Source organism: Ramularia collo-cygni (genome assembly GCF_900074925.1).
Source record: "Ramularia collo-cygni strain URUG2 genome assembly, contig: RCC_scaffold25, whole genome shotgun sequence".
In the NCBI taxonomy this organism is placed as follows: Eukaryota; Fungi; Ascomycota; class Dothideomycetes; order Mycosphaerellales; family Mycosphaerellaceae; genus Ramularia; species Ramularia collo-cygni.
In genome coordinates this window covers 181,758-194,601 of record NW_019716279.1, presented here as the reverse complement: position 1 = coordinate 194,601, position 12,844 = coordinate 181,758, and the positions used below count along the sequence as shown (strand labels likewise).

General features: G+C 52.7%; 5 protein-coding genes; 3 read left to right on the top strand and 2 right to left on the bottom strand.

The window, feature by feature from the left end:
• Nucleotides 1-49: 49 nt before the first annotated feature.
• On the bottom strand, nucleotides 50-1,924 carry RCC_10896 (related to component of NuA3 histone acetyltransferase complex; the record flags this gene model as incomplete). Its single annotated transcript, XM_023776122.1, has 1 exon — nucleotides 50-1,924. One exon carries the CDS (start codon nucleotides 1,922-1,924, stop codon nucleotides 50-52), a length of 1,875 nt encoding a protein of 624 aa, XP_023631890.1.
• Nucleotides 1,925-2,910: 986 nt separating this feature from the next.
• On the top strand, nucleotides 2,911-3,496 carry RCC_10895 (uncharacterized protein; the record flags this gene model as incomplete). XM_023776121.1 has 3 exons in its annotated part: nucleotides 2,911-3,036; nucleotides 3,088-3,230; nucleotides 3,283-3,496. 3 exons carry the CDS (start codon nucleotides 2,911-2,913, stop codon nucleotides 3,494-3,496), a joined length of 483 nt encoding a protein of 160 aa, XP_023631889.1.
• A 535-nt stretch (nucleotides 3,497-4,031) lies between these two features.
• RCC_10894 (related to Mac1p interacting protein (MIC1 protein)) lies at nucleotides 4,032-7,413 on the top strand (the record flags this gene model as incomplete). XM_023776120.1 has 2 exons in its annotated part: nucleotides 4,032-5,224; nucleotides 5,274-7,413. The coding sequence occupies 2 exons, from the start codon at nucleotides 4,032-4,034 to the stop codon at nucleotides 7,411-7,413; spliced, it is 3,333 nt and encodes a 1,110-aa protein (XP_023631888.1).
• Nucleotides 7,414-8,210: 797 nt separating this feature from the next.
• Nucleotides 8,211-10,073, bottom strand: RCC_10893 (uncharacterized protein; the record flags this gene model as incomplete). XM_023776119.1 has 4 exons in its annotated part: nucleotides 8,211-9,308; nucleotides 9,364-9,579; nucleotides 9,743-9,861; nucleotides 9,917-10,073. 4 exons carry the CDS (start codon nucleotides 10,071-10,073, stop codon nucleotides 8,211-8,213), a joined length of 1,590 nt encoding a protein of 529 aa, XP_023631887.1.
• Nucleotides 10,074-11,030: 957 nt separating this feature from the next.
• RCC_10892 (related to PUTATIVE TARTRATE TRANSPORTER) lies at nucleotides 11,031-12,810 on the top strand (the record flags this gene model as incomplete). XM_023776118.1 has 5 exons in its annotated part: nucleotides 11,031-11,352; nucleotides 11,406-11,736; nucleotides 11,846-12,113; nucleotides 12,164-12,186; nucleotides 12,249-12,810. The coding sequence occupies 5 exons, from the start codon at nucleotides 11,031-11,033 to the stop codon at nucleotides 12,808-12,810; spliced, it is 1,506 nt and encodes a 501-aa protein (XP_023631886.1).
• Nucleotides 12,811-12,844: the final 34 nt, after the last annotated feature.

Sequence of the window (12,844 nt, the reverse complement as noted above, 5' to 3'; positions counted from 1 at the left end):
CGTGAGATTGGACAGCCCAGCAGATCTCCATGAACACTTGGTCWTCGTTTCATGCCTCCTCCTCATCCTCCTCGTCATCTTCAGGCTCAACTTCAACGCACCCTGTTATATCGTAACGATCCCCTGGGGCCGACTGCGAGACATATTTGACAAATTTCAAGGTGCCACGGTCCCGGAGCACGAAGCTCATCGTGTTCCAGCTTGCGGCATTGCTGAAAAGGATTCCATCATCCTCGTCGTCTCCAGCTGCCTGATATACAGCTGGATCAGCCTTCTTTCTCTTCGCTGGACGGCGCTGACCAGCGCCCGTGTGCGACTGCACATTTGCTGGAATGTTCACACCATCGTCGGATCCATCGTCTTCGTCGTCTGGGTCGTCTCCGGCCATGTAGAGTTCATATCCACCAACCGTATCTTCCTCCTCGGCCTCGGGCTTTTTGGCATTGCCCTTCACCTCGTCCTCTCCTTTCTCTTCTTCTCCACCCCAGCCGATGGTAGGTGTGATGCAGAGGGTGTACTCCAATTGCGGGTCTTCGCCTTCATAGCCTTGTGCCAACTGGTAGTCGAGTCCTTTGCGGAATCTTCTGGCGATTATGGAAGACCGCTTTAGTGTCAACCCTGTGACAAGAGCCAGCCATTTACGGAAGGCTAAGCTTGGGAGGAGATCATCCAAGACTTGCTTCAAAGGTGAGTCGGCCTCGCTGTCACCGGGCTGCGATTTGATATATTGATATCGATGCTTGTGGGGAGGTCGTGAGGTGGAGAATGGCAGGGAGTGGTCGGGATTAGCTTCAAACCACGCTTTCAAAGATGCCGAGAATCTGTCACTCAGGAAGTTCGACAGCTGTAAGATGGACTCCTCGGTGAATAACTCGTTCAGTTCTTCAACAGTGTCCGGGGTTAGATAGTTGGGAGTCATGAACTTGATCAAGAACTGCAGATCTTCAGGAGTGAGCTCCACGTCGTCGTCCTCGGCTTCTGCCTTGGTAGTGGTATCCGGATTGGGTCCAAGCCACTCTTGTTGAGGCTCGTCGAATTCATCGGCTTTGCCTTGTAGCTGTTGCAAGGAACTCTTCTCCGCCAGTTTCTCCTCCAGTCCAGGTTCGAAGCCGTCCTCGCCTTCCTGCGGTATGTGAAACCACCCGCTGATCGCCATTCGAAATCTGCCACCATCGTCCTCTGCCTGGTTAATGCTCTTGTACACTTCCTCGACATCATGGAAGCTTTCACCCGGCTGAACAGCAAAGAACGAAAGTTGATTCCACGCTGGCGGTATGACCTTGGTCCATTCGGATCGGGGTAGCTTGAAGGTCTTTCCATCCTCGCCACTCACGTCCTCTGTAGGATACAGGCGAAGTGCTCCGCCCCATTGAGCCTTCCATGGCTTATCTGGATCCGTGAGGTAGAGAATATAGCYCACTCGGCGGCTACCGATAACATCGTCGTGGCATAGCAGATGGCATCCGGGTACGTAGAGGTTGACAGCCATATCGGTCTTCTTTCCGGAGAGCGCCCCTGCGCCTGAGACAGATGAGACCCATTCCCGGAAGTCCTGGCCATATAATGCATCTCGTAGCTTCAGCATCGAGGGAAGCTTTTCCAGCGCCGCAGCTGGAAGGCCGTCCAGATTCGCCAAGTCTCCAGATTGGTGGATCTTATAGATGTCTGTTTCTTTGGGCGTGAAATGGATGTTGTTGACAATTTCGGATCTAACAGAGCGGAGTAGGTCATCGTTGATCAACTCCGTGACTACGGCGTGCTTGTATGGGCTGGACTTGGCATACTCGTCCGCATACCCTTTGACGGTGGCCGGGTCAAACAGTCCTTCCCGGAACCGATCCTGAGTTGCTCCAGCTTCAGTGGCACGCTTCTTGCCATTGCCATTGGAGGCTACCGCCCCAGCTTCTGCTGCCTTTCGCTTCATTTTGACGATTGGTAAAGGTGTAGTCGAGACAAAAAAGTTAGTGGATGYGGATCGATTGGCTGAGCTTGTTAGTCAGCGGATGCAGTGGTCGATCATTCATCCCTGGTGATGCGCTTGATCAATCTCGACGATTTGATACATTAAACATCGGTCAGGACTTGCGCGGCATAGTCAGACGCGAAGGCTCCATGTAGCCGGAGACGTCTTGTGATGGCTTTTGCCCTGGCCGACTGCAGTCTGGTCTCGTCTGCAGGAACAACGCGATGCTAGAGCGCAATCGAATCAACTTACCAAAATGTGGAACGGGTTGTTTCAATCAGCGCTACGTGTGTACATCGCTCAGGGATGCGACAGGCTCGGCCTGTCCTCGTACATGATGAGACCTTGTACACTGAGATTAGCAGACCTCGACAACGCAACCGCGCATCGACCACAGACTGCTGGCGATCCTCGCCAACCAAACGGCCTTGATAGGCGCCACTCGAAACGATGCTTTTAGCGAGCCAGCTCCAGGCGGGTGATCAAATTCAACGCACGGACAGCGAAGCAAGCAGAGCAGAGAATGGAAGGCTTTTGTGTGAGCGCGTCTTGCGTCAAAGCGACACCCTGTAGGAGGTAGACTGGTGTGTGACACTTGACAGCCTACTTTTTAAATAGGTACGCAGCATTCCTCTCGACGTCTCCGTGGCTACAATTTCCACGATCTGCGCTTTCCACTTCTCACCTTTTCTTCCAGGCGCTCTTGCTTCTTGCTGCAGCTACGGTTTTAACGACGCGTCCGGCACACTCTGCACCGAGCTATATTCTGCATCTGGCGCGTGACATCAACGAAAGTATCTCTCTTCGGACAAATCAGCCTATCGCCAGGGTAGAGCTCTCACCGCTAACGGAACAAAACTCCGGCCAACTACTACTACACGACCCGAGCGATAACACTGCATTCTCTGTGATCTTTCAGACCACGCACCCGATTTACCGCCAACATCATGGGCATTCTTGACAAGGCCGTCAACCGCGACGGTTCGGGGGGGTTTGCCGGAGGTCTCATCCGCCTTGTTATCCGCTTCTTCCAATTCGTGCTCGCACTTACCGTTGCCGGCCTCTACGGAGTGGTATGTGTGGCGTGCCATCATTCAGCCTTGCCCACCTCTAATTCCTTATAGGATCTCCAAAGAGCGAACTACGCCGACGGAAAATGGGTCTTCGCTGAAGTCGTGGCCGGTCTTTCTGCCGTGACCTGTCTCGTTTATGCCGGGCTCTTCTTCGTTCCCAGCGAGAAGTTCTTCGCTTGGGACTGGGTTCTATTGTAGGTGTTCCCATGTCCCTCTTTCGACAAATCTAACCATCGCGTCTCGCAGCATCCTCTGGGTTGCGCTCTTCGGCCTTTTCGGTAACATGTACATTGGCGAGCACCCAACTCCCAAACAAGGCGGCGTTCGGCGGATGAAGAATGCGGTTTGGGTCGATTTGACGAACATGCTGCTCTGGCTCTTGACGGCCGTGTGGGCTACGGTGTCGTTCTTCCGCGCCAGAGGATCGCGAACACTTCACACCGGTCGAGCCAAGGTCTAGGAGGGCACTGCTCCGATCGGTACGCTGCAAGAGAATGGCATTGTTGAACATACTGCGGCGGCCATCAGGCAGTAAGAGGTTTTGCGTGGCAGAGACGGTTTCTGGTGGATTGATTGTGGTGTTTTATACCCCTGCTGTACTTTAGCACTGGCACATGGTTTTCGTGCATGATCGTAACGGTTCCATCTGATGAACGTGTTTGCGAGTGTTGTGCATCATCATCAGCTCTACTTTCCCTTATGATCTCACATGTACCTAACAACCTTGACTGGGTCCCTTTAGCTTGGCTCGACACGTCCCCGCGGAATGCCAAGACGCAGTGATGCGGGTGAAACCACGTGAGAGAGGATTATCAGACATTCCACGTCTCATTGCGAGATTGCTCGAGATTACTCTCCCAGCTGACGACCACCAAACGAAAGGAGGAGCGGAGTGCGAGACAAGCAACAGGACCATGCAATAGATACGATCGAATCCAACGCGAGCGATATGAGGTCGCGACAAGCAACCTGAAGCGAAGCCTCGCCATACCACCATGTTCAGCCAGATTTTCCAAAAGGCGCAGTCCATTGTGCAAAACATCGATCCAAATGTGCTTCCGGCGGCATTGGTCAACTCGAATGCCGGACGTCCATCAAAAGCACAGCTGTTCAGACACCAGTTCCGCCTGCCGGAGAGCCAGAATCCGCTGTATGAGATCACGGCAGAGTTGACGCTTCCTGGCAAGAAGAAGGATGTTGGCCCCAAATCGCACAGCCCGCGAAGCTGGGACAAGGCGAACTGGGATAGGGAGCGCGGTACACACTATGTCGGCCAACTGCATCTGAGCGAGCAGTTCCTGTGCTTTTCCACCGTCAACACCTCCTTTGTAAGTACCGCCAGTACGAGTGCAAGCAGCACATTCACAGGGAGGACCCACGGCACGGGCCCAGCAGGAAATGGCTTCACCCTGCCGTTGTGTGCGGTGCGGCGCGTGGAGAGGCTCCACACGCAAAGCTACATGTTCGCGCTGTCAATAACCACGTGGAACGGTTTTGATGCGGGCACTGAGGAAAAGCCAGGCGCACCGGCGCCACCGAAGCTCACCATCCAGCTGGAGGGTAGTCGGCAACAATGCGAGCGATTCTGCGATGGTCTTAAGAGGGGTCTCAGGCAGGGGATCAAGGAGGTCGACAACATGAGGACTGTGGCTCAGGAGTGCTTCTCCGAGTACTTCCTATGCGGAGATTTTGAAAGCGATACCAAGCCAGACATGCCAGACGGGTCGCCTCGACTACCTCCGGACACTGGTCTAGGCAGCATCTTCAAGTACCCTGGCAACACGCGAAAGCTTCGAGACAAGAGCAAGATGCGGCTATGGCATGAGTACTTGATGGAGAACGGCCGCAATACGACACTCGTACGACAGGCCGACTTTCACAGGCTGATCCGCGTAGGATTGCCAAACTTGCTGCGAGGTGAAATTTGGGAGCTTACCTCTGGCTCTWTCTTCCTTCGACTCCACAAACCCAAGCTATATCAAGAGACTCTGGCAAAGTTTGAAGGGCAGTCATCGCTCGCCATTGATGAGATCGAAAAGGATCTCAATCGCAGTTTGCCGGAATATGCGGGCTTCCAGAGCGAGGAAGGCATAGGTAGGTTGCGCAGAGTCCTGACCGCCTACAGCTGGACAAACGAGGAAGTCGGGTATTGCCAGGCCATGAACATTGTCGTTGCAGCTCTGCTGATGTATGTAAGTCCAGTCCTCGCAGTCAGGATCAAGCTAAGTGTCGTCCAGCTATCKCTCCGAATCACAAGCGTTCTACGTGCTCTCGATTTTGTGTGACCAGCTCCTGCCGGGATACTACTCGACAACGATGTACGGCACGCTCTTGGACCAGCGGGTGTTTGAAAGTCTAGTCGAGAAGACGATGCCGATCATCTGGGATCACCTGGTCAAGAATGACGTCCAGCTATCTGTGGTTTCGCTTCCGTGGTTCCTGTCGCTCTACATCAACAGCATGCCTTTGATTTTTGCGTTCCGTGTGCTTGACGTGTTCTTTCTGGAAGGCCCAAAGGTGCTCTTCCAGGTCGGGCTCGCCATCCTTCGTATCAATGGGGAGGAACTTCTCGACGCAACAGACGATGGCACATTTATATCAGTTCTAAAATCATACTTCGCCCGGCTAGGCGAGTCCGCGCACCCCAAATCGGAAAATCCAAAGCACAGAGCAATCACCAACTTCCAAGCGTTGATGGTGGTCGCGTTCAAAGAGTTTGAAGGAATCACACAACATACAATCTCGGAGCAGCGTGCAAAGCACAAGCCGGCCGTGCTCGAGAATATCGAATCGTTTGCAAAGCGAACTTCAATCCGCAATCTGGGTCCTGAGAGCAAGAAACTCTCCACCAACGATCTTGGTTTCCTCTATGATCGTTTCTACACAATCTTGTACCAACGACAGCAAAGAGCGCAGATGATACAGAGCGAAAGTGAACGACGCCAGAAAATTGCCAGGCAGAGGGCATCAGAGTTGGTCACTGGAGTTCCCGGCAACGCTCCTGAGATTGGTAGGGTTGGTCTTGGACCAAGTGCGACCCTCATGGACTACGATGCCTTTAGGGAATTCCTCGCTGGAGTGACCAAATGGGCTGTCACAGATTCGCCTTCTTCGCCAGCCAGGGATGATAAAGGAAGCAATGGCTACTTCAGCAACACACTCAGGGGTAAGCCGGTCAACATGTCACCTTGGGGCAGTGGTCCTGAGCCTGCCGACCACGAGTTTTTGCAGAGACTATTCAGAAGCTGGGATGTGGACGGTACCGGAGCGTTGACTCTGCAAAACGTGGTGTATGGTCTGGCTCCTATTAAAGGTAATCGAGATATCATGAGCAATATCTCGTACTTTTTCGAGCTTTACGATGATGATAAGGATGGGAAGGTGGACAGAGAAGGTATGCTTCGCATCTCCGAGTCGCTTTTGTTCCTCTCAAGGCGAGGCGTTCTCGGTACTTCGATGACGGGGCTGGAAGAAAAGGGGCTGGACGGCCTACCCATCTCACGGGATGAGCAATTCTTGTCTGCTGTTTCCGCGTTCATAAGAAGATGCTTCGAGTACGCTGATCCAGACTACCAAACATCTCAGGATGTGGATGACACCGCAGAAAAAGTCAACGAGCTTGACATCTCCAAGGATGATTTGCTCGACCTTGATGACGATGATGAGAAGTCGTCGGAAGATCACGCCACTACGACAAGCCCTACTTCTCCTCACGAGAACTCACTCCTCGGCAGACCATCGGTCAACAGTTTCGGCCAGACAAGATCTAAGAACGCATCTGCGAATGTGGCACTAGATCCATCCAGCCCACTCCACATCACACTTCCAACCTTCCGCATGCTGGTTCTCGCAGATGAGACACTGGAGGCCTTCTTCGATTCTGGATTCGCTAATAGCTTCCATCTCGCGGATGCGCCACTGCCGTCTTCTACCTTGACATCGCCCTCCTTCCTCAATCTCCACAACGCGGCACCGAGCAACAACGCCCATGCCGTGCCGGTCATCAGTCCCGGCGGACCAGGTGCCGGCATTGTAGCACCAGGCGGTAAGGGTCTGCGGGGTATGCTGGACAACATCGTCACAGATGGTATGCGAGTAGCTGCAGAGGTGCGGCGCCGTATGGACGAGGCGCAGAAGGAGTTGGATCGTGGAGCCAGCACTCGCGGGACAGAAGATGATGAGGATGAAGAAGGAGAGGATCACGGACGGGATCTTTTGGACGTCGCCGAGGCTGACGCTGGAGTGGCTGGGAAGGCTGAGCAGCAGAGTGTGCTTGATAAGCCTCTAGTGCTGGACCCCAAGGCTGCGAGCTCTTCGGCGGCAAGTGTAAAGAGTACTGGGAGCGAGGTGGAGAAGAGCACCATGTTTGAACGATAGTACATGTGGGTGATAAAGGAATTCTGGGTGGCTAGCTAGGCACAACCGGCACTTAAGTCTTATGAGCGACAAGGCATACCTTTTTTGGACGTGGGCGAAGCACGCTAGTCTCTCGACGCTGATGAAAGTCCCTACATACGTGCAAGGCTCGGTGAAATTGAAGGTCGTCGCTCCATATGCAGAAGTTTGGGGTGTTGTGCTTTCTACAACATCGATAGCAAGGTTAAAGTGGGAAGAGTTGGTTGGGATGGCGAGACATTTCGACCATTCGCGAGGCTGCTTCTTTCTGTGCTCGTGGCTACCTGTACCCGAGCTCGTTTGTCGATACACTACAAGAAGAGCCTGCGACCTTCAAATTCACCGATGTTTGGTGGTATCGTCGACGTTGTCTCCGTTTTGTGGGAATGTTCGAGGGGAGGACATTTTCTCTGTTTGGAAGCACACTCGTTTACAGTAGATCGATTAACACGAGCCTCGAGTATACATACCCGAAGTCCACATGGGTGATAAATACCACCGCCACTATTTTGAAGTATATGAGCTAGACTSGACGCACTGTCGTTGTCATATCGCGACAGAACACGAGCTTCGCACTACCCCAACCCTAACCCTAAAATACACACGATCGTCTTCGGTTTCCCTGTTGATCAAAGCACTACGTTGAGGAAGACGGGCAATGACATGGCAAACGAGCACCAATTTACATACCACTCCGTCTCGTTTTACAAGTCGCATAAACCCAATCGCAGAAGCCAAAATCTATCTACCCAAACAAACGGCGGTGGCACCGTACTCCATCAGGCCCCGCTACCATCGTCGCCCTGCATATCTCCAATTACACGATCCTGCTCCTCGATCACGCCCTGCAGATCGAGCACCACAGATTGTGTCTCCTCCAGAGCCCGCTTCAGTCTCTCAATTTCCTTTGCTTGATCTCCAAGAGCGACATTCGCTTCCGCCAGCTCATTCGCAATTAGCTTAATATCCTCCTGGTTCTGGACAGCGTTGACGGTCTTGGCCGCGAGAGCTTTTTCGTGCATGCGCCGATCGATGTATCCCATCTGTCGTGGAATATCGAGTGAGGCAGCAACGCTTCGGGCTGGCGTGGGCACACGGCCGTCGGGGTTTGGTCCGGGCTGGGGAAAGAGTTCACCATCGGATTCGCTGTCGTCCTGTTCATTCTGAAGGCGCGGTGGGGAGGCGCTTGCTCGCTTGATCGCTTCAGAGGCAGTCGCCACAATGTTTGTTTCCGATGGCGCATCAGATTTTACCTGCACACTCTTTCCGTGCGACACCATCATGCTTTTCGGCTGGATGCTCCATGCTCTGGAACCGCCATATGCGGACTCAGCATTTGGGACGAACTTTCCCTTCGTATTCGGTGCCATGGCCTTCAGCTTTGCCAGCATTTGATGGTTTTCTCCCTTGGGCTTCTTGCGACTAAAAGTCGGGGCCCCGAACTTGACCATCATGTCTCTGGGAGTGTGCTGATTATGCCCATGGCCGCGCGCGTTGTAGAGTGTCAGATCCGCTGCATCTTCGGCTTTGCGTTTCCTGATAATCTCCTCCACCGTGGGTTCTGATGGCGTTGGAGGTGGGACACGATAGATGACGGGCTTGTAGTCCTTCTCGCCAGTGAAGTGGTATTTTGATGTATTGGTCAGCGGAGCGGAGTGATACTCAGAGGTGAGAGGGTCTTTGATCGCCGGACGACCGCGGTGTGTCCTACGCGCGCGTATTCTCCCGTTTGCAGCAAAGTCATGTGGCCAGTCATGGTTGAGACGGATGCGTTGAATGTCGGAAGTGAGAACTTCAAAAGCGGCACGATCATCAAGGAAGACAAAACGCGGTGGCTCAGTCTTTCCTTTTCCGAGGCCAATCGGACCAATGTTGCTCTGTTGAGAGATTGTCAGAATGTTACGCTCACATGCCAACTCGCCTTTCACTCACCTGGAAAATCCTCCACCGCTGGTCTACCGGCAACACAGGCCCAGTCCGCTGATAGTATTCGGTAATCTGCGAGCCATCGCCATCACCTGGCCGCCAAACCTCCCGCTGGAAGCCCGTGAATGGCTCACGGTAGTATTGACGCTCCGAGTACTCTGGATCGAGCACGATTGCGCCTTCGATCTCTGGGCTTTGAGCGACACTCATATCGGCCATGACCTAATGTGTTGAGTGGTTGTAAGTTGATCTGTTTTGTCTGATGTGGTGGTGTTTGCTGATGGAATCAACGTAAAAGAAAGTTGGCTTCAAGAATGGAAGATCAAGTAGTTCAAATTTGGCGCTAAAATCAGTGAACAAAATGTATGCTCATGATTCAACATACCTCATCACCCCGCTCCCAGGGGGTGGTGTTGACTTTGACATTCTCTTCCTCRGACCGGAGGATAGGGCTCTCCGAATGTTGGCGTTCCTCAGGAGGGAAACGAGCACTTTGACAACTCTCTATACGTCAAAGTCAGCCAATGAATGCTGTGACACCACATTATGGTACACTAACCTCTCTCTCTTGCGTTGTTCTGGGTGCGCTTCGACAGACTTGGCTTTCGTCGCAGCTGCTGGACGCCCGATCCTTCGGTGTACGTCGAGAAGAACGGTAGTTCTTCATGATTGTAAGGGACAACATTCTGGCTGATTTGACGACGTCTGGAGGCCATGATAGACAGCCCCAGGTGCCGTCGCGCTTTGTGCTATACACAGGACCTCGAAGATGATGAACGTCAATGATCAAGCGAAGAGGCAATTTTGTTGCTCTGTAGTGGAAAGAGAGTATGAAGTGGTTGTTGTGGAAAGAACAGGAAGCAAGAGGGGATGAGTGCTGGTGAGAGCCAAGACGGACATATGGGGAAAGGAAGGAAGGAGCGAAGATTGGGCCTGCCCCCGATGCTCCTGCCTTTCCAGTTCAAGCCATCCGCACTCACAAAGAACCACCGTTGCTCGTCCATCGACATTCTTGCCAGAGTTGTCTCAAACATGTCATCGCCCCTTCAATCGACTGAATGGCAGGCGCCTGTGCTCTGAGCTATGATTAATTACGAACCACAACAGGAGAACGCAAGTCAAGCAACACATCCTCATCAATCCAAGCGACGTTCGCCGTGTTTCTGGAACGTTTCAAGTGCACCGAACAACAACGAACACGCGCCGTGAAAGTGTGGTATGTGCGGAGGTAGACATGAAGGATGAGGTCGCAGTGAGAGCACAGACGATCCATGTCTCTTCTTCGGATCGTCGCCTGGACCATCGCTAGAACTAAGGATTGCCAAGCATACCCCATTCCCCCTCAAGCTCTCATCACTCCGCAGATCATCACGACATCAAGCCCAGATTGCACGCGAGTACCAGCATGTGCAGATGTCCGCCATAGTACGACGCCTCAGATTGGCCAGGTTTTCACACATCTGCCGACGGTCGGTGTGAACTGCAGTGGTGTGTAGTGACGCCAACGGCCGTTGAGAGCACGCACGCACAGGCACTGTAAGCGTAGAAGTCTATTCATGAGCCAGGTATGTTGAGATAGATGGGTGTTGATCAAATCTCCTCTCTCTCTTGAATCTTCTGCTCCTGGTCTCCCACGTGTCTGCTGCGTACGATCTTCGGCATACCGAGAGAGCATGTCGGTCCCCTACCAGGACGGAAAAACGGCGGCGACAGAGAAGAATGTCGAACATTCCCCCTCGCCGCCGATGAGTGAGCAGCATGAAGCAGCAGCAATACATGATCTGGATGAGAAGCGGATTCTGCGAAAGTTGGACCGTCATCTGCTTCCTGGAGTCTGCGTTCTTTATTTGCTTTCGTTCCTGGATCGCAGCAATGTGGCCAACGCGCGACTGGAAGGATTGCTGGACAAAGACATTGGTCTGAATATGACAGTCAACCAGTACTTGACTGGGCTAACGCTATTCTTCGTTGGCTACATCCTGCTCGAGGTACTTTGTATGTTTCAAATCTCCACCTTCGTCTTTTCCTTTCCGTACTAATGCTCGCAGGGAACGTCATCTTAAAGCGAATTGGGCCCAAGATATGGCTGCCTTTGATCACTTTCGTCTGGGGTATTGTGGCAACGCTTCAAGGCGTTGTTGTGAATAACGGTGGTCAAACGGGAATGATAGGCTTCTTCATCGTAAGATTCTTTCTCGGCGTTACCGAGGGGGGTCTATTCCCGGGCGTGGTGTTTTACTTGAGCATGTGGTATAAGCGGGCTGAAAGACAATACCGAATCGCTCTCTTCTTCGGCATGGCCTCGCTGGCCGGAGCATTTGGTGGCATATTGGCCTATGGCATTGGGTTCATGAGAGGCGTGGGCGGCCAGGCAGGATGGTAGGAATCAGGATCCCCTTTATTCACCAGGAACCAATGCTAATGACCCTACAGGCGTTGGTWGGATGCCCTTCTATTCATGGCTGAACCGATACTGATGACCCTACAGGATCTTTATCATTGAAGGTCTGCTAACAATTGTAGTCGCTATTGCGGCATTTTGGTTCATCGCAGATTGGCCATCGAAAGCAAAGTTCATCACCACTGCTGAAAGAGAATACGTCAACGCTCGACTCAAGGACGATAGCGACGCTACACAAAACGAAGGGTTCAGCTGGTCGAATGTATGGTCGGCCGTCAAAGATCCCAAGGTGTGGCTATACAATGCCGTCTTCCACACTTTGAGCCTGCCCCTTTACACGCTTTCGCTTTTCCTGGTAAGCACACATACCGGTGCCCCACAAAGTTCTAGCTAACATCTTCACAGCCTAGTATCATCAAAGCATTAGGGTATCTACTCCTGACCAAGCATACCACCCTCATATACATACACTAACCTACCTTCCTTTCAGCTATCAAAATTGGGAAGCACAACTCCTCACCATCCCTCCTTACGCACTCGCCACGATTTTGACCATCGGTTATGCAATCGTGTCAGAGCGCTGCCACATCCGTGCTCCCTTCATCATTGCCTCATCGCTGACTGCAATCATTGGCTACTGCATTCTGCTCGGCAACAGCGATCCTGTTGCCCGTCCAGGAGTGAGCTATGTGGGTGTATTCTTCGCAGCTGCTGGAATCTACCCTTCGGTTGCGCTGGGACTGAGCTGGCCAGCGATGAACGTCAGCGGGCAGACTAAACGTGCCGCTGCAAACGGTCTCCAAATCACGATCGGAAATCTAGGAGCTGTCATTGGGACGCAACTATATCGCCAAGACGACACGCCAAGGTACATTGTGGGCCATAGCGTCTCCTTGGCATATCTGGTTGGGAATATTGTTGTGGTGTCGACATTGTGGTGGTATTTGCGGAAGATCAACAATGAAAGGGACAGGCGTGCTGAATTAGAGCCTCAGGCACTCGAGGGGGAGTGGATGGGAGATGAGGATCCTCGATGGAGGTTCAGGATTTGAGGTTGATAACATGACATTAAGCATGCTAGAAGGA